The sequence below is a fragment of the Anopheles cruzii genome, chromosome 2, assembly GCF_943734635.1.
Source record: "Anopheles cruzii chromosome 2, idAnoCruzAS_RS32_06, whole genome shotgun sequence".
Taxonomy (NCBI): Eukaryota; Metazoa; Arthropoda; class Insecta; order Diptera; family Culicidae; genus Anopheles; species Anopheles cruzii.
In genome coordinates this window covers 46,345,515-46,366,817 of record NC_069144.1, presented here as the reverse complement: position 1 = coordinate 46,366,817, position 21,303 = coordinate 46,345,515, and the positions used below count along the sequence as shown (strand labels likewise).

Below are 21,303 nucleotides of genomic sequence, written 5' to 3'. Positions count from 1 at the left end.
CACTGTGTTGTGTGCCGTGTTGTGCTCTGTGTGCGTGTGTTTGTGTTACGCTTGTGTCGCGGTTGTGACCCCATCGGCCCCACACAAAAATCATCGCATAAATCGCGTTAGGAGGCCTACTACGACGAACGGGCGGGCGTGTGTGTCACGGCTGCTACGATTGTGCCCGGAATCGGAGCGATTGATGCGCCGATTGCATCGGTAGGCGACGCAAAAGTGTAGGCGAAGGTGTAAATTAATAGAATCAAGTTGCACCATTTCTCCCGCAAGCCTCCCGTGCACGCACGTTCCCTTCGTTTCCGGTGTGTGTGTGTGTGTGTGTGGTTACTTCGCCTTTTACTTAGAGCGCCCTTGCAGAGAGAGAGAAAGAGTGAGAGCGAGTGCGCGCGTGTTGTGTTGTCCCGCTTTGGTGCACCAGAGGCGCCTGGATCCTGAGGCGGCGGCGGCGGCAGGTTTTCGAATCCAACGCGAAACCCCGCAAAATTCCGCGTGTGCCCCGAGTGTCACGGGTTTTTCTGCACCGATCCGTCGTGATTATCGCAGCTGCCGTGTGCACCCGTGTGTGTGTGTGTGTGCTTTTTGCGTGGTAAAGGATCTCGCGCCGCACTGCAATTGTTGGCTTTCGCCCGGAGGAGAGGACCCTAGGAGACGAGTGTTCCCGGCGCAACTATCCATTCCCGTCCCGTGTGTGTGCGTGTGTGTGTGTGGTTTGAAGTAAGCGCTGGTCGCAAACGCAAGAACAACCCGTCCCGCCGTGCCCTGTTCCGGCCTGATTGGTCGTGTTTTTACCACCGGCAGAAACCGAGCTCCCCCCCCTTACACGGGCACTCCCGTTAGGTTGCGGGGTGAAAAGCAATTTCGTACGTGTGTGTGTGTGTGCGTAGTTTCCTTCCCCGTGTCGGGGTTTTTGTGGATCGGCACTATTTTCAATCGGATCGACCATTCTGTGCGCCCGGCAACGCACCCGGATCATAGCAACAGTAGCAGCAGCAGAAGCAGCAGCAGAGCCCCCCTCATGATGTCGCCACAAACCTTCCACAACATCAAAGTAAGCGGCGGCGGCGGCGGAGGTGCTAGAAGGAAAATAGTCACAACGTCGCCAGCGGCGCTCCTAGCGATCGTCGGTCTGCTGATTGCCGTCTCGTGGACGACGTCGGCCGCCACTGCTGCGGCGGCGGCCACTACCGAGAATGATCAGGTATGATGTGTGTGTGTGTGTGTGTGTGGGGAGAAGGTGCTGCTCTACGGCTGCCCGCTTCCGTTCGATTCTCCCCGCGTGCTACGATTGAATGAACCGATGGCATCACGGATGAGACGAAGAAAAGAATGAAGGAAGAGCTGTTCTGGCCGCATAGAGATTGTGATGATGCGCTGCGTGGCGGCGCCGCCGCGAACGGAACGCCGCGCGCCGTTCCACGAACTCGTTCATGATCCGCCGTGATCGTCGTAGTCATCGTCATCATCATCATCAGCGCGTAGTCATTGTTTGTTCTCGCATTCTCTCGCTCTCGCTCTCGCTCGTCCGTTCTTTCACGAGCTGGAGCCGACCCGTAGCTTCCCCCCCCACCCCCCCTGGTTGGCCTTCGTCTCCCGGAGGACTTGCCACCGCGAGAGCGGCGAGATTATTTTTTTGTAATGGTCCATTCGAGACCCGACGACCCGAGCGGGAGCCTCTGCGCCCTACACCTGCCCTACAGAGCGCACCACGATGAGAGACGAAAAAAAGGTTCAGACCCCTTGTACCGCGGGCGGGGGGCGCGTGAACGAGCGGCGGTGTGTAGGCATGGAAACGGCAGAGAGGCAGAAAAATCCTACACAGAAAAGGGCCCATACGGGCGAAAGAGAGAGAGAGAGAGAGGGACGAAGAGAGAGTTATGCTGGAATTCAAACGGGCGAGAGACAGAGAGCTGGAAGCAATCCTCCGTCGTTGCGTGTGTGTGCAATGGGTCGCACCACGGGAGGGTGTTGGCGGGGACGAAGAGAGCCGCGCAGCCACCGCAGCTCCTTCGTGTAAAACATGTGCGTTTCGATGCGCGCGCGCCTGTGTGCGTGTGTCCGCTGTGTGTCTCTTATGTTGTGTATTTATATTGATTTTATGTTCTCCTCACGCACTTCCTTTGACCGCTCTTGGCTCCGGGGCCGTTTCCGATTCTCTCCCCGACGATTCGTTGGCCTGGCTGGCTGGCTGGCTGGCATCGGCCGAAGGGCCAAAGCAAAGCGGACGAGCCAACAGGCCGCGCGCGTCGTCTTCTCGTCGGGCGAAACGTGAAGAAAACTGTGTTGCGAAGAAGAAGAAACGGAGCTATGCTTTTGGTACTTCGATCAGACGATTTCGTAGAAGTCAGCCGTCAGGCAAGGGAGTCAGGAAGGAAGCAAGAAAACAGTGCGTAGCCTCGTGGCTCGACTTTCTCCGGGTCCAGGTCCTTATTTCGGTTGGAACGCGGAACGAATTGAATAAGAAGCCAAGCAAAGTAGCGCCTGGTTGGTGGCAAACGACAGAGAGAGGATTAGGTGCTGAACAAAGCGCACGATCCACCCAGAAAGGGTGGAAGCAATAGAACGGTAGTAACCTCCCGCCCCGTCATGGGCGGCATTTGTCCCACACATTTGTTCCCTTCTTTGAACGTCTTTGAACACCCGGGCGATGCTGGTGCCGCAACCGATTAACTTATAATTGGAGCGAGATCGTGCCGGGCCAACAGATGTACAGCTGTGCTCTGGGTAGCCAGTTGCGATGTACCAATGGCGCAATGGGTATAATGACAATGGTCATTCCATCCGTGCTCGCGCGCCCCTGTGCCAATGCATACCTTCACGTCGCGTTCGATATTCGGTATTTTTAAATAGAAATGTTTGCGTGGAGCAGGAACGTATCTATCTGCGGGCGCCTTCTTGGTGCCAGCGTGTGAGGCCGTTTCGATCTACTCGTCCCAGGGTCAGGTGTACGAGCCTACGCGGCTTACACAGAGTATATTGTTGAAATAACGAAACTTGTACAAATATATAATATGCAGCGTGCATTTATAAGTTAAAAGTATCCTCTTTCAAATGCAGCAAATTTAATGCAAATCGGATGGCAGATTAAAAAGATACGCGCGTTTATGTGTCAGTAGGCTTAGTATCCGTTTTAAGAGCCGTTTACACGTTGCGATATGTCGCTGCAATGCCTTGTATCGATTAATCGCAGTGATATATCGCAGCCAAGGTGGAGCGTCTACACGCCACGATGTACCGTTGCGATTTGCAATCGCAGATCTCAGTGTCATGGAAACAGCCATGGAAGAAACACTGTGCTTGCCTGCCTTTGGATTGTGCGTTTCGGTTACAAAGCAAAAAATAGAACGTACCAAGAGTACTAATCGGTCACGGTGGTCGAGGGAATGGCTTTTAAAGCAAGGCAATTATTCTCACGTTAAACTTTTGCTTTAAAAACATTCAAAACAACATGCCAAACCGCCATCAACACACGCACACATGTATGGAGATTGGACCGAAATTGATGCTCAGCGCATTCAATTTTTTTGATCTGCCAATCTGGTCGTATACAAGCAATTGGTTCCTTTTTTGCTGTCTACACGTAGCGATATATCGTTGCAATTGGTTTCATACAAGGGATTGCTGCGACATATCGCAACGTGTAAACGGCGCTTTATAGGCGCTTGAATCTCTGGAAGTCATAAAACCATCCTTTCATGGCCCACTTGAGTCACATGGTGACAGATCAACAGAATACAGAGGGAATTGTGTTGCTCTTTTGGGCGATTGTAATCATGTGTTTCATGAATGTGTTACATGAGTGTCCTTGTGGTCGTCTGTTAATTCTTGAAGAACAAAATGAGCACAAACTTTTCTGTTCTTCAATTCACTGCGTAAAATTGTCCAAAAAAGGTTTTTACTTGTATTACACGCTTCAACCAACATCCTTACAGTGAAATTTCCATATACAGCTATGATTTCACGAACTTTTTCCAGCAATTCTGAATGATTTTATCGTCGATTCGATTCGATTTGCACGAAGTTTGATGCGTTTGAAAACCGAAGAACGTTCGTTTTAAACTCTACCAACTGAAAATTGGCGCTGCATTTTATGTTAAAAAAGTATCTTTGTTTAATTTATATACTGTTTCTATCATAATATACAAGGCCCTACTCATTGGTAACATGCGGGGACCGCCATAAATCAGACTAATCTGCATCCCTCGGGACACTTTGTCCTTACAGTTATGGGAATGGCTCGAATTTAATTGGTCATTCCGTTAACAAGCTCGTTGTTGTATGGTGATTCGGAAACGTAACCTAAGCAGCCATTGATCGAAGCGCTGCTGATGAGAATGTGAAGTGATGGCACAGCACAGTGTCATCACTACATGTGAGAGAATGTTCATCTCACTATGTGAAAGTCTGTTAATTAATTTAATGGGAATTTTCTTATGAAATTTCACACACCTCTGGGATAATCGGGGTGTGTAAGTTGATCCCTAATCGTAGTCCGTCGTCCGTTGGTTTCCCGCTCTCAATACGATCCCCGGGGCCACCGGATGGACATTTATTTTAATATATCTGTACTGCCGACGCCGCAGCAGTGGGGAGCAATGGAAAATAATGCCTGTGCCGGGATGTGGAGCGGAAAATTTGGCACCCGAAAAGTCGGTTCGGAAAATCGAAGAAGGCTCCGCGAAGAGTGAAGAAAAGGAGGTTGGCAAAAGTCAACAAATTACGCCCGGGAGCGGCCTTTTGATTATGACGGCCGCCGCCGGACGGACGGGTTGCCTGACTGGTGGTGGGTTCGTGGGAAGAAGGACATCCTTTTCCGCCGGTGGCCGATGGCGCGGCATCGATTCTCGATTCAGCGCGGCCTTCTTTCGCTTTCGACACCGTTCTCCACCACGAAGGCGGGCACAGCAGCAGTATATTGGTTCTTCGCAATCTCCGGGAGTTGAACCGTCGGCGCAAAGGAGTGTTGCGCCAGCTACTACGGAGCCCTATGGAGGTTGTGGTGGTGGTGGCGTTAACGATAGACGCCTTCGCCCTCGCCCTCTGCTCAACGCCCGCGGCGGTGCCAGCCCCCGGGGGTGGCAAGTTTCCGTTTCCCGTGGGCGGTTTTTTCCCTTCTCTCTGCCAGCGGGCGCGCGCGTTACGTCGTGTTTTATGCCGCCAGGCGGCGGCGGTGGATCCGGTTTGAAAGCCCATTTGGGACGCGCCCACGCCGGCTTTCGCAATCGACGGACGGCGGTTGAGGCGCGAGAGCGATGAGGATGGCCTTCGTTTTGAAGATGCGGCGCACGTTTAATAGAAAATCGCACTCTTTAGTGTCTTCGCTGTCGAGGAACGACGCTGCGCCTACGATTGTGGCTCGCGTCGTGTCCGATGCGACATTTGTTGGATCGTTTGTGGTGGCAGCATTGTGTGGCAGCGTGTGTGTGTGTGTGTAACCGGACCGAACTCGATCGATTATTCAAGCGATGGAAATATTGAATTTTCTTCCTAACCGTTTCTTTCCCACCGAGTAGAACGAGTTCCGAAGATGGCACTTGGGGGTGGACCGAAGCTGAAGCATTCCACATAAACGGAAACCCCGACCAGGGAGGGAGAGAGAGCTCATGCGATAAGAAGGCGCGAAGGCGCACTGAATTCGTTCCGAAGGACGACGACGATGACGGTGGAATTAAATATCCGGCCTTCATTCTGACCACAAACCCCCCCGGGGTGGAAGGTATTGGACAGCTAAGCGGAAGCCAAGCCCGCAGCCTTCTTGAGCTGTGTGTGTGTGTCTTCTGAACCGACGACAGGGACACACCGTGGTTGTTACGTCTCGGCCCACAGTCAGCAAATGTGCGCAATAATGTGACCCGCGTATTCCGCTATTTCAATGTTGGCTGTGCATTCCTTCTATCCCATCGATTGACAGGACATGGGTGGTCCTCCCGGTAGAGCCAAGTCCCCCGACCCACATCGCTAATTGTTAAATTGGAAAACGGGCCGAGACTGATTGCCCATGAGCTCGCCAAACGAGAGCCCCTGACGGTTCCACACTAACGAACGGCTTTCGGTGCATAAATCGAACCGGAACCGGAATAAGATCGCGCGGGATAACCTTGGGTATTATGAGGGCAACTGCTAATTGCATCGCCCCACTTCTCTTAGTATTTGTCGATGGCCAATGGCGACTTTCGGGCCGAAGATGAGTATTTTCTTGAACCATCATGAGGGACCGCACTTTGTAGTCTCTACCGCGCGAGTGTGCCACGTTGTTGTTGTGCGCGCGCACCGTTCGTACGATCTCGAGTTCTGTTCGGTGCGATTGCAGATCCCGAAAAAGTAGAAAAAGTTTATCGAATACAACACGGCGCAGCCTGCCTAGGGATGTGTAAACATCTGCGTGCGGTCGGTCGCATATTGCGCTCGGCTACCGCATCGCGCGGCACCGAGAATGATGGAATTTTATTTTTCCGATTGGATCTTGCCGACCACCACGCCCCGCGGATTGGGTGTGGGTAGCGCCGCAGCACGCTCCGCCGGCCGCTGGAATGCGCCCCTCCGTTCTGCCGAACCGTGTACGGGGCGTGTAAGTAAACACGCGGCTCTCTACGTGTACCGCTCTCGGGGTCTCTGGCAAACTGGTGTCTGGGGAGCAACAACGTCTTCTGCAACCTATTGCAAACTGCGTTTTTTTGTGCGGTATGTGTGTGTATGGAAAAGTATAAGAAACTTTTTTACCAATGCCTGCGGCCATTTCCGAGAGAGCGCTATCATCTCTTTCTTTCCAAATCCTGCCCTGCCCTGCCAAGAAAATTATCATTTACATTTGCGTTTTCCAGAACCGACCGTCACAAGCTGAATTATTCACCAGCACCATCGATCGCGCAGAAAGAGACACCGAAATTGCTGGCCGCGTCTGGTTTTTTTTTGCCGCCATCCCCCGGGCTGCCGATCGTGTTGATTTGCTTCACTTTTGTTGCGCTTCTGCTTCGGCCCTCAGCAACAGAACACGAACTGCCAAAAAACCGAAAAGAGCAGGATCGCTTAAGTGGCCACCGAAGCAAAGCCCGGAGGCTGAAAACAACTGAATTTATGTTGTACGCCACACGAGCGGCCGGCAGCCGGCAAGAGAGTGGCCTTGATTTATTCGCACAAATCGGCCACATCTCATCAAGCGGGCGCGATCCCCGACGTCCATCTTGTGCGAGGAGATGCTGTGTGTCGCGATGACTCGTTTTAACGGGGGTCGCCCATCGGGACAGACCGAGCGCGAATGGAGATTGAATGGATTGAAATGGGCCAATAGCCATATTGCCATGTTGATCATCGTTTGAAACGCGAGCTGTGGTGTCCCCGTTGGTCACCTAATGCACCGACGAATGCACTCTCGAACGGGAGTCGAGACGGAGAAGTAATGGATTGGTGGCACCCGGCAACAGAAGGAACAATATTATTCGGCGGCCACGCGTTACCGCTGGTGCCTTTTTCGTTGTTTGGGGCCTGGCCTCTGGAAGGAAGCTGTTGGCAACATGTGCGTCCGTTGATTACGAACAACAGCAGAGAAAACAATAACAGAAAACTTTGTCGTCGGCGTCGGAGTGTGGCGGAGTGTGTTTTCAGTGGCCGCAGAAGCAAAGACGCATTTTGTTTTTCTGGTCAGTTGGCGATGGTGATGTCTCGGGCTGCGCGCTGAGCACGGTTTATTCTTGGCTCGGTTCCTCCGGCTTTGGGGGGCGCGCGCGCGAATGGTGTCAATGAAGATGGAAGACGCTGTTTTATTATATCGTTGGCAGAGAGAGGACCACAAATTACCATCAACATCACGCGAGTGGCGCGCCTGAACGATTGATGTGTGCGCCGCCGCTCGCCACGGCCACTGTTTTGTGTGGAACTGATTTCTGTAGGCAACCCCCCAGCATCAGCAGGTTTTTTTTTTACCGTTCCTTCAGCTTTTCTTGGTATATTGATCCGATCGCCGCCTTTGCCATCCGAATCCAAGTCCCGTTGGACCGAATCCAAGTTCTTGGACGATTTACGGCGGGCATTCTTACTGCACTCTAACATTGGGATTGCGTTTCCGAATCGTCCAACGCTGCGATAGTATTGTATTGCCTTGTAATTAACACCTCAAATCGTGCTGCTTTATTCATACTAAAGTTTATTGGTAATTTTCCATTACGTGAGCTTTTCCAAAAGCTCTCCCGGAGGCTGCTAGCAAGGCATGTTGAAAAAGGATAGCACCGTTTTTGTGGTGAAGATCGATGAGAAACTCAGAATACGTGAGCTTCGCTCAATTTATCCCACAGCGAAGGAGAGAGAGAGCAATTACTACATGAGATGATAGTGATGATGATGATGCGGATGATGATTCTGAGTGCGCATGCACATTGTTCCGTGAAGATGTCACCAGTGCCACCGATAGGCGGGGAGCTTTTGCAGCGACGATGACACTCAATGCTGCTGTCCCGTGGAAAAGCTGTCGTATTTCCGTCAATTTACACCCGGGGTAGGCCGTAGCCTTGCCCTAGGTATCTTCTTCCCAAATTCGCCGATATTATCGATTAAACAAACATTTAATAATACTTGCAACTCTCGTTTGGTTCGCTCGTTCGGTTTTGAGCTCCACAACGACCAAAGGACGGCACCATTTTCACTCCTCAACTTCTTATCTCGTCCTGCGCTCGGTCCTGCGAGAGAGAGAGCGAGCAGGAGAGCAGAGTGCTCTCCTGGCGGCTCTGACGGCTGCTGTTTCGCAAAGCTTGCTGAGTTCGCGTGGCGAAAGATTCGCCGGAAGAGGAAGATTACTGCATTGCAATCGCAGCCACCAGCGGGCCTCGTGTGCAGTAGCTGGCGAGGAGTCTTTGCAAAGGGGCACCAGAAGAGTTTTCCGAGAATTTCCCAACTTCCAACGGTGCGTATTCGGACTTTGTGTGTGTGTTTCGTGTTTGCCAGAACCAACCAGCGGCGGGTTGTGGTGGTGGTTCACCTTCCCGGAAAGTCGTAGCAGCCCTAGCGAAAAGGTACGCAAACCAAAACGGCAACCGAGTTGATGAGTGCGATTGCCAGCCGCAGGAGTCCCATTTAGGGGCACCACCCTAGCTAAGGGTCTGCCTTTTTGCACATTTTATCCATCACCTCACTGTTTTGTTGCATGTCTCCTCCGAAGAAAGGAAGTATCGTGAAATGTGGCAAAGAAGAAGATAAGTGGAACGACACGATGGCGCGCTGCACCAAACCCCAGCCACAGGGGTCCGTAGAGGTAGTGTCGAGTATTTGATGAGAAAAGGGCACAATAGAAGCATGCTGTGGGTTCGGTTTGTAATGTTCGCCTCCCTAAATAGGACTCTGGAACAACCCCGCGGGGCGCGCAGAGTTCCCCTTGGAATCTGTCCGAAAATAGGTGTGGTTTGTTGGTAATCAAATTAGAATGCCTTTTTATCGAAGCACTGGCGGGTTTGTGTGTATCTGTCTGTGTGCGGTTCTTCCACAAGAACCTTTGTGATGAAACACCGTGTCCGTTACTCTGTCAGTTCGGTGCGTTATCAGACGTTATGCAATTTAGCGTACGAGACTGGGGCAGTAAGTAACGCACCAAAAATCGATCGATTCAGCGGCGAGGTAATGAGTGGGGGGTCAGAAGGTCCACTCCAAGCTGAGCATTACCCGAAAAAACTAGGACACACAGCAGCAGCAGCAGCAAAGACGTCATCAGTGTGTTAAGATGTGGCCGCGCTATGGTCCCAAGACGCACCTTTGTTTGCAGTCCGCAGCAGTTGACGTCAGCGGAAACGTGGAACACCTTTAGAATATTCTCGCGCGCTCTCTCTCTCTTTCGGTCTGCGGCTCTAGAGCACCCTGCCCGCAAATATCGACCGTCAAAGGGTGGCACACGTCGTTCTAATGGGTTCCTCATTTTTGGGCGGTTTCTTTGCAGAAGTCCAACAACCAGAACGCAAACCTTGACAGCAGTCCATCGTACGGCGGCTCACCGTCGTCCAGTCAGAATGATATCTACATCGATGACGACGGTCTGGAAGGATCCGGAAGCCGCGGAGAAGTGAGTATTAGCAGTGTGGTGGTAATGGACTGAATGCCCTAACCGTGTCCTCCATGTTTCCCTTTGCACACACAGGTACATGACGATCTAGAGAAAGAAGACGACGAAGCGTCCGGATCCGGGTTCGGGGACGACGACGAAGACTCTACCGCGCGCCGAACGTCGTCCTCGTCGTCCTCGTCGTCGTCGTCATCCGGCAGCAACATCAATCACATACTGCGCAGCGATAACCTGCCCGGTTCAGGTGATCATGAAGATAATGATCTCTACACAGACACCAACCTACCCCCCGTTGATCCATCGACCACCGACGACGAAGATAGTCAGTTTTGTTTTACATTATTACCCTTAATTTTTACCCTTCCTAAGTTCTACTATTACGTGATAAGATCGTAAAAGTACAAGCCCCCCCTCGGCCAGTGGCGATGGCGAACGAACTCTACTCTGACGGTCCGGTCCGGTCGCCGGATCTTGAATTAACTAGTGAAAACACAAAAACTAAGGTGTGTCCGTTTCGTTCGCCATCGCTGGGAAGAAGGAGGCCAAACAAACTCTCTTGATCTTACTTTCTCTTGCAGTGCAGGGCAACAGGATCAAAAAAGTGTGGAAGATGACTGTCGAACATACAAAACATAAAACCAATCGAATGTGACCGAAGAACGGTGCCGGTGCGCCGTCACGACACGGCGCACCCAGCTCCTTGTTGTCCCCCCTGAAACCCGTCCTCGTTCCATTACGTCCCTTTTGTTTTTCTATCTTACCGCGCGAGCACTTGAATCTTGTGTGCCGATTCTTACGCCACCTCGCCCCTTTTTAAAGCCCGCTCCCTACTACCTGCCCCCCACACTGACTATTTTATCGTCCGGCCGACTATTTTCTCGTTTGTTTTCTGTTACTTGATCGCTCGTTTCTGTCGCAATGTGATGTGATGCCGAGTACCGATCGTTGTTTGTTCCTTTGTTTTTCTGTTTTACTGTTTTTACTTTTCCGATCTCCGACCGCTCTCGGTGTATACTTGCCCGGAACTACTACGGCAGCCTCCGGATCGCTTTGCATGGATTTGTTTCCCCCTCTGTCTTTTTTTTTGTGGCTGTTCATCGCATCGAGTTTATTACTTTTCTTCAATGCAACGCAGTTTTAGCAAACATGCACACCATCCCCCGAATATTTCAATTCATGTGATCGAGTTCCTCCTTACAACACAACGCGGGTGCTGTTGGCCACCCTGGTGTTGCGCATGCTATACATTACCGCTCTCACCGCTCTTCTCATCATCATCTCCCGTTTCGCATCCTCATGATCATCATCGCTCGATTTTGCTTTAGCCGGCGGCGACACGACGCCGATCGAGGCGATCGTGTACCCAAATTTCATTCGGTTATCGTGTTTATGTTTTTGTGTTTACCAGTTTGTTTTTCACTCTTTTCCTAGTTCCAGGCGCTGCGTTGCGCGCCACGTTTATTCTAGCTCTCACCCAGCAGCAGCCAAGCTTCGGTTGCGTTTAGTTCGCGTTCCGAGCCCGCAGTTATTTGATGGTTTTTTCTTTAGTGTAGTGTGCCATTCTGCATGCCCATATCACTCGTTTGAGTTCTGGTGTGCCCTTACCAATACTAACGGCTATGTCGCCCTTTTTTACCGCTACTCTCCCGTCCTCACAGTGCCCATCGGTAAGGAGAACAGCAAGTCGTCTTCGTCTGCAGCGGGCGGCGGTTCGCGGTACCCGAACGCCGGCGATACGCGCGATCCAACCACCGATAAGGAGCTCGATCTAGAAGGGCTGCCACGTCACCACGCCACGCCAACCGAGGGCGGCAGTAGCGGCGGTAGTAGTAATAACAACCATCACGATAACACCCTGTACGGTCCGGGCAGTGGCGTTTTGATAATGAATGCCAAGAACGATGACCGAACGGCCAGCTTCTTTGCACAGCCGGGCATACTAGCTGGTAAGACCTCGCGACCTATTAGAAGAGTAGAAAAGGCAGGACTAACGGATACATGCTTTTTTCCTCCCATTCTAGCTGTGATCGGAGGAGCTGTCGTCGGGTTACTGTGTGCCATCCTGGTGGTCATGTTCATCGTGTACCGGATGAGAAAAAAGGACGAAGGTTCGTACGCGCTGGACGAACCGAAGCGGTCACCGACCGCCAACACCTACGCCAAGAACGCGAATAACAGGGAGTTTTACGCCTGAGATTACTCGATAGACTCGAGTGACGGTGATTTCTAAGAAAAAGCCCCTCCAGTAGACGTGTCCCTCCCCCCCACCAGTGTGCGTGTGGAGGAGAGAATATGTTTGAACAGATAAAAGATGGGCTCGAACGAAACGCCTGAATGCGCGAGGCAAAACACACTACACATAGGCATAAATAACAACAACAGCACGCGAGGGAAGAGAGGAGCAGAGCGAGGCGCGCGTTAGCGTCCTCCAGGGAGAGGGAGCCAGGTACCACAGCTGAGCTGCTGCGCTGGTAGTATAATAAGTCTGGTATATATACATATATATATTAGGAGCAAGTTCTCATGGCAGCAGATGGCGGCGATCGGGGGCGAATAGTGGTAGCAGGGTGGACAGACCAGCACCGTGCTGTATGCACGTGTGCCAGCGTACGCCACAATCACGCCGCAACAGTCAGCAGCACCGTTGGTGGCAAGAGGTAACATCCGACCGATAGAAAAGAAAGGCTTCGCCCGCCCTCGTGCCGTTGATGAGTCATCAACCATCCGGGGATCCATCGGCCCCACCAGAGAACCTTGGAGAGAAGCTTGGGATTTCATTCTATGCGCCGGCCGCTACTGGCATGCGTTACGTTCACAGCCGTGCATCATTTAACATTGTGTCATTTGAGAGGGGTTTTTTTGTTGAGTTTTAAAATACTTTAACGACGCTCCCTGAAGAGAGAGAGAGCCAGTTTTAATCGGAAAACTACAAAATTATGTTGTATTGTGTAAGAGATTCTCGAATAGGTTGGCGTTCGCAAGCAGCTACTTTCTTTTTTTTTTGTTCCCATGCAACCCACCCATCTTAGTGTGCGGGGCGTCCAAACCGATAACAATGGCAGCTTCTGTTAGGCAACTAGGCACCAGGGAATGAATGAATCCTGTAGGTGAATCCTCATTTGGTTTTAACACTTTATTTGGCCTGCCATACGTTCTTGGTTGGTTGTGTCGGGTAAGAAGCGGTTCTGTTTTGTGCGCGCGGGGATAGATATTGGTTCGCCACCGGGGGGTACGCCAGAGTCACGGTGTCCGGAACCTATATAATCGATTTACGGTAAACACCGAACACTGGATTTAAGTATGTATGGCGACAGGGGGTGGCGCAACCTATGATAGAGAGGTGAACGCGACATAAGAATCAACATATTGCAGATTGCAATGCAGGCTAAAACTGTAGGTTTAAGAAAAAAAGATAGATGTTACATATTTATAATGGTAAAAACAAACAATTGCGCACCTTGTAATCGTTTCGAACGCGATCAGAGAAGACTCACAATCGGGCATAACACAATCGTGTTTGATTTCTATCTCAATCCTTCTTCGAAAGGCCGCAAAAGGCGAACAGAGAAGGGTGAAAAAACTGGGAAACAATTGTCGACGGAATGACAGCTGGCGATGAAACAGAAAACCACTAACAGTTGATGGTTCGTTGATTTGATTTTTTGAATTTTGTTCCGCAAAGTTTCAAACCAACCCCCGAAGCAGGCGTTGGGTGTGTGTAATGGGCAATACTTTGTTGTGAAAGTGTATGTATGTATGTGTGTGTGTGTGCGTGTTAGAAGGAGGCGTGAAAATGGCGTGTAGGCAATTACAATAATTTATTCCGTTGACTTTACACGCGTCGTGGCGGCGGGGTATTGTTTTGCAGAAGCAGAAAAATTACTTTCCAAAACGCTTTGTTCAATCAAAACACGAAAATTGAAACGGTATATTAATCATATTACACGTTTATCTTGTGTGGTTTGACAGTAAGCGATAGAGAACAGGAGCCGGACCCGAACCCACGAGTGGGATAGTCTGTTTAAAGGGAACCACTAGGAATGTAACGTAACCACAAACATTTCATATTATAATTGCCATACGAATACAAGCAGCCAAGAACACACATTATTCGTATATACAGCTTGCATTGGAGTGGTGAACGCGCGAGGGATCCAGCACGCGGATTGTTTCGCCGCCTGGCCGGAGTTCCTTTTCTGTTTGTTTGATATGCGTGCTACCTCTTGCGAATGTATCCGCGCGAGAGAAGTCGTTGAATCTATATGCTATCAGTTTTGTATTTTTATATACATATATACAAGCTCGGGTGCATGTTAAAAAAGAGGATTACAGTCGCCATTATGATGCACGTGCACCATACTGCACTCGGCTGCGGTGGTGGCGGTGCACTTTTGGAGTCTGGCAAGTATATATATACAGAAAGCCTTTATCCTTTATCGTTTCGGGCCCTGTCTAATGCTTCGACAGTAACCTTTTCAGCGTACGCATTTCCGTTGTCGGTTATATCTCAAATAGAGGAAGCAAAACTAAGAATCTTGTAGTATACCCAATCCGGCACGAACAAGGAATGACGAACCAAGGACGGGTGGATACGAAACGATTGGATTGAAACGAGAACACCGATTCGCGGAGAAAACATATATCAATTTGCGAAGGAAACAAACAATTCACTCTCGTCAAACAAAAGCATAATATGCAAGTTGCTCTCAGACAACAAACACACAACTAAACAAGCGCCACTAAGAGAAACTATTTAGCTTTGTGAATCAACGTTACACCGTACAATTACAAACGGAATCGTCGTCGTTACACGGAGAGATGGTGCCTCAGAACACGCAGAATATCGAATCGCAGAGCAAAACCATAGAGCAACAAACTGCAAGCTGATGACACGCGAATCTAAGTGTAACTGCAAGAACCACGTGTGTACTATGTCTTATTATAAACTTCAAATAATCATACATGCGATGGAACACGGAGATGGTTACAAACGAAGCCCCCAGGACGCCCCATTGTGTGAGCGATGAAACAATATCAATCCATCAATCTACTTCTTGTAATGGACGCGGCTCTGCTATCGTGTTGGATCTCGGTGTTGGATGATCCCTTCGCGGGGCTTTTTCCGTTTTCCGAATGTAAGTGCGCGAATAGTGTTTACGGTGGTAGCAGCTAACCTTTTCCGGGATAAATCTGCTTGCTCATAATGCAGTGTTATACGTAAGCTGTGGCACGTTGATGGAAGGAAACTATAAGCGCTCTAAGTAAATTAGTTGTAGAATGGCCTTGTGAATTGATTTTGGGGACAGAGAATGTGACCAATGCGCGCGGAACTTTACGCTCTCGATTACTCGATACCAACCAGCTTCCCTTCCGCGTAAATCTGCGCGTATGGATGCGGGAGAGATGCTGCTAATATTTTCAAAATCCCTGCGCTCACCACTTTTTCTAAGGCCTAACGTGCGAACGTACAGTTTGACGGCGGCTGTGTGTAAGACAACTGACACACACACTTATGGCCTCTGCAACCGTAACTCCACTACAGTAACTAATTTCAAACTCTGTGTCAAGCGGGGATAAAGCGAAACAAAATTACGCCACTTATGTTGCGGGATGGCGGACACGCGTATAAGCCAGCATTTTTTATCTTCCACTATTTTATATTATCTTTAAGGCAAACGGAACATTATTTAACCTTTTTTTACAAGATTGGATTAATTTACGCTTTCTGTACCCCGTATTTTTGTTTTTGTTTTGTGCCATCGAACGAGGTCCGGTGCGCCGCGTACGTTCCTCTGCTCTTCCGCTGAGTGTGTAGTGTCTTGTACACAAAGGATTCTGTTTCTTGTTCCATGCTTTTCGACTGCAATTGAACTAACCGCATTTACTCCCTCGCTCTCGATGGCGTTTTGGTTGAGACGAGAACGGACGAACAGGACGACATTCCGGCAATTATAGCGAAAACTACAATAGCACGTTTTTCACGTGGAATGTCTGTGTGTTGCATGTGTAGCAGAAGCTTGATAAAGTTTATGATTCTGGAAGAGCAAAAAAGGATATCATCCTGTCCCCACATCCGCACTTCAGATTCCTATTGCTGTTGCGCATTGTGTTTGAACAAACGGCAACATAATCATAGCCGCGCACCATCCAACAGTCCGTTGTTTGATAAAATGGCAACCACACGTATTTCTGATCACCAACAGCAGCGGGGGCAGTGGCGGCGGCGGCGGGCTATAATAACAAAACATATACGGGAGACGCGCGCGCGCAACATTTGGGCCACACTAATCTTCTCTTAGCAAAACCGAAACACAGATGTGTACTAATAGGAGGAAAGTAAGAAAAGAAAAACACAACTCTAACATATAATAAACACTATCGGATAAAGAACGAGTGTAATGCAAACAGAGCAGCGCGCACGGGAGAAGAGTGCAACTGTGAAAGGAGAACGCATTGTAAATAAAGAAATCTTACAGTGTAATAAACAAAAGTGGTTATGCTCGAGAGAAAGGATCTACCCCGTGTCTATGTGTGTGTGTTACTTCACACTTGAGAATCGCAGATGGTTGTTAGCTCAAAATTGTGCAACATTCTGCTCCATTTTCGGTCGAACGAAAGCCAACGGTCACTTTGAATCGCGTGCGGGATGCTTACTGAACGAAGGCTCAACGAAACCCAAATCTGACGTATACGGCCAGTCATACATGCGATGGAGGCGAAGCTGTCAGGCGATGACAGTCAGGTTGCCATCGACGGAAAATAATTAACAAGCCAAGAAAGCGAAGAAACCAACGGAACGGGCAGCTTTTGCAGGCGCTTCGTAAATGGTTTAAACGGTAATTAAGCTCCCCGATCAGTCCCTCCGGAACCAGACTGTCCCGGCGTGCCTCCCTCCATTCGGTGCGTTTCCGATCCCGCCAACCATACGGCTCCTTGCCAGGGGGTCCTTTCGACCAACCAGCGTACCGTTACACGGCTACCCCATCGCGCTGATTCCTGTTTTGACCTGTTGTATCTTGTTGCAGTTCCATGCACCAGCATGACCAGGGGCGGCAGGTGGTGGTAACAGCAGAAACCTTTCACGGGGATCACAATGTGCCAAGTCGTACCGTGAACGGATCGTGTGCCAAACGCCTACGGAATATTTCGGACAAGCAGGAATAGTGTTGTTCTGGTTTTCTGATGATTTGGTGGATGGCCCCGATGCAAACGCCTAGTAAAATGCGTTAGTGCGGTGGTGCAGACTCCGGATGACCGGGGCGGCCGTAGCTAGCTCCTAAGTTCCATCATTCAACCACCGATCGACAACTACTGTCTCGGTATGACGATGACGGTGGCTGCGATCCGATGGTGGTGATACAAGTGGCACCACGGACAAGGTTAGAGTGGAGAGTAGTAGACCGATTAGTGGTTTGTGTCCTCCCACGTTGTTGCCGTTCGTTCTCGACTCGATTTAGTCTAATTCTCCGCGTGTGCGAACCGTGAACGACGACGCGACATAATATGGGTAGCTGCCTGACATGCTTTCGGACGGCACCCAATGCAAATGCACCAGCCGCCACCGGTGGTCCGTTGGCAGGCCTCGATGGTACGGTACCGCACGATCCGACACTAACGTACACGGACACGGAAGCAGTTGCACATGGTAAGTGTGTGTGTGCTCGACGACGATCGCCAACTACGCTAACCAATCGTTTGAAACAATGTTTTCTATCTGTTTTTCATGGCTTGCTTAGAAACAGACGATCTTCTTCCAAACAGTCCGCTCGGTCATCACATGGCTCTGACGGAGCGGCGCAGCGGAGGAAGTGTGAAGAAATCCGGCCTAGGCAGTATACTGAATGGCAACATCGGAAGTGCAGCGACCGGTGGCGGGACGGGTGGCGGAGTAATGGGACCCGCGGGAGTCCTGCCCGGTGCAGGTGGTACGGTGGAGTGCACAAATAATAATGGCAGCAAGGAGCTGAGTGGGACCGGCTACGGAGGTTTGGGCAGTGGTCAGTTGCTACTGTCGGATAACGATTTGAACAAACTGTTCGAAAGCTACAAGGACGCGCAGGACGACGCGATACTGTCGGAAGGTATCGAGCGGCTGTGCGGCGATCTCGGGTTTAAGCCAGACGACTTCGCGATACTGGTGCTGGCGTGGCGGCTGGATGCGAGCCAGATGTGTCAGTTTACGAAGACGGAATTTATTCAGGGCCTACAGCGGATGAATGCCGCCAGCATCGAAGACATACGGAGCCGGCTACAGCAGATCGTCGAGCGGCTGCGAACCGAGGGAACCGAGGACTTCAAGTCACTGTACCGGTTCACGTTCCGGTTCGGGCTCGAGCCGGGCCACCGGATACTGTCGCTCGACATGGCCATCAGCCTGTGGCGGCTAGTGTTCACCGTGCACACGCCAGACATTCTGCAGCGCTGGCTAGACTTTCTCGAGCAACACCAGAACATCCGCGGTGTCCCGAAGGACACGTGGAACATGTTTCTGAACTTTGTGGAATCCTGTGATATTGAAAACTATGACGACACCGAGGCGTGGCCCAGTCTGTTTGACGATTTCGTCGAGTACGAACAGGAACGCACCGGGCAGCTGAAAAAGGACGCCAACGCGGCGGCAATCGATTCCGGTGGGGACGGTGAACCGCCACCACCACCAACGCCGGCTTACCATCATCCCACCCAGCAGCAGCTACAGGGCTACCATCATCATGGTTCATAGTATTGCCATCGGTCATTATCACCAGCATCATCGCCAACCACACCAGCATAGCATAGTGTGCCACCCTCTTGAGGCCCATCTCTTTGGGTCCCGGCTGCTTCGACGATTTCGGACCCATTCCAAAAAACAACCAGGAAAGATACAAGTTGCCGGCCGCAACATCCCTTTTGTTCCGATGCGCAGTGCAGTCAGTCTGCGTCAATAGCCAGTTGATCGTTTCTGCTCACAGACACGGGCAGGCACAGGGTTTGGTTTATATTTATATCCCTTTTATCGTCATGCTGATCCATGCCGCGGTCGGTGGCGATTTTTGTTTCTTCGGTGGAAGCCTTGGGAGCCGGTCACCAAGTGCAACAAGTACATAATTATTTTATTATTGTTTAAAGAGAGGAGAAACAGCAGTGTGTGGACAGGCCGGTTTGTCGGTTGCAATTTAAGGTGAGCTGCGCTGAGCCCGCTTTTCAGTATCCATCACGATCGAGGTCACGAACGTACGAGGTCTAAGGTCTCTTTATTTAAAGCATCTTCCTTTCGCTCACGACAGAAAAAGACACCCGGATGTGCCGGGTTCCAGGCGTTGGGACGGGCGGTAGAGTAATAGTTACGGAGCACAACATACGGACGTGTTATGCTAGCCGCGTGTCGTGCACGGGACGTATGATCTGCAACGCTGCACGGTCACTGCCGCTTTTCGGGATCGCAGCGCTGATTAGTTCGGTTTCGGTTTTCTAGCGTAAATGAATGTTTTTGTGCGGACTAGCTAATAGCAAAACCTTTGTTGTTGTCCTGGCGCGTGTGGCCGAGAAAAACGCACGTGAAATATGATGTATGTGGACCAGGGAAGACGACGACGGATCATTGTGATTACCGTGCATTCGAGTTTATTTTTAGCTGCAGGGTCCATTAGGCCACGATCGCGTTGAGAAAAATGAAAAGAAGGAAAGCTCATTGAACCGATTGAATGCGTGTCGCTGCTGCAAAGGCGACACCGGCGGATCGATATCAAAACTTAGTGTAATTATCGCCCCAATTAACTTTAAACGGTTTTGAAATAAACGGATGCAGCCCGCTGGTGTATCGACGTACTTTGGAGTGTCTTTCGATGTGTCGTTTTGCAGTCCAACCGCAGCTTTATCCTTCCGTTATGTCCTTTTACTCACCCATTGCTTACCGTTACTTAGTTTCAGGCAATGTTCAAACAGACGGAAAGAATACGCTTTGAACAACAACCAGAACGTGAACTGTGAAGACGATCCTTACGAACGTCGCAACCTATTTGGATCCTAAACCTCTTCAGTGGTTCGTGGCTCGAAATCTCATCTTTCCAACTCTATTGAGCGACGTGCAAAATTAATTGATTTCTTTTGACGCATCGTATCAAACAGGTTCTAGAACATCAGTTTGCAGAGAGGCCCCGAATTTACTAGCCCTGCCGGCATGACGGCGTCACGGATTTGATCTGCACAGCGTCTTAACCCTTCCTTTGCCCTTGAAAAAGGCCGTCTGTTTAACCGACCGAAACGTCGGCGCACGGTGATCGATGGCTTCCCGCCCGGCTTCTCTTGGGCGAAAACTGTATTCTACCCGGCTGCGAGTTGGCAACAGAGTTAAGATTTTAAGCGTGGCGAAAAGAATGAAATTCGATTCCACGCCCCGCACGAAATCGATATCATGCAGAAAACGGAAATGAGTTGCGTGAAACCCACGCCGGCCCCCAATTTCGATGGGGCCTTTTTACAATCCAATCATGCGGCATGAGAATAGAGTTTTCCACGCCAAACAAATTTCATCATTTACACCACGAAATGCGCTCCGAACCGACACCGGTTGTGGCACCATCTGTCCGGCACAATGTCGACCGGAGGAATGTCTCAATCTTGAAGCGGCCAATTGTGCGCATTGTCCGGCGTGTGCCGGTGCATCGGGCTTGCTATGGGAAAGTCCAAAGCTAATGACCAAAAGCCTAATTATGAAGTTGGAAAATTGTTCTCGATTTGGGCTCGAGTTGACGCAATCCCAAAAAGGCACAGGTGCGCTAAGTAATGACCAAACCCACTACCATCCATTAGTTGGTGCTCGCTGGGACGTGGCTGAGACATCTATTAAAATTAAACATATTCAATGGTTTTAACCTCGTGGTTCTTGTGCGTCAAGCACACCACATTGACGTCAGGCCGGACAGGGGAGCATGAACTGGTATTTTTGGGTATGAAGGATTCGTAGAATTTAATTTATTTTTGAGCCAACTCACGGTTTAATGAACGCACGATATCCGTTCTAAAATCTCACGTCGCACAACGTTGTCCGGCTTCGAGATCCTTAGTCGTGACTGATCGGAGGGTGATGGAGATGGATGGATAGCAGTTAGTCAAATGGCGAATTTCCGGTGAGATGACCATACTAATCGGTAAATTCGAGCGCTGGGCTTTGTCGGAAACCATCTGAAGGACAATTATAAGGTTAATCACTGGAACGCCATGTGAACCAAATTAAAAATGGACCACATTAGGAACAATGAGTTAAATTCAACCATTATGGGCGATAA

General features: G+C 50.3%; 2 protein-coding genes across 2 annotated transcripts; both read left to right on the top strand.

Moving 5' to 3' along the window:
* The first annotated feature begins 1,015 nt into the window (after window positions 1-1,015).
* On the top strand, window positions 1,016-16,542 carry LOC128268870 (syndecan). The gene is made up of 5 exons (XM_053006154.1): window positions 1,016-1,198; window positions 9,914-10,036; window positions 10,112-10,358; window positions 11,695-11,982; window positions 12,058-16,542. The coding sequence occupies exons 1-5, from the start codon at window positions 1,016-1,018 to the stop codon at window positions 12,228-12,230; spliced, it is 1,014 nt and encodes a 337-aa protein (XP_052862114.1). The 3' UTR covers window positions 12,231-16,542.
* Window positions 16,543-17,330: 788 nt separating this feature from the next.
* On the top strand, window positions 17,331-19,822 carry LOC128278180 (DCN1-like protein 3). Its single transcript, XM_053016850.1, has 2 exons — window positions 17,331-17,681; window positions 17,773-19,822. Exons 1-2 carry the CDS (start codon window positions 17,540-17,542, stop codon window positions 18,756-18,758), a joined length of 1,128 nt encoding a protein of 375 aa, XP_052872810.1. The 5' UTR covers window positions 17,331-17,539; the 3' UTR covers window positions 18,759-19,822.
* Window positions 19,823-21,303: the final 1,481 nt, after the last annotated feature.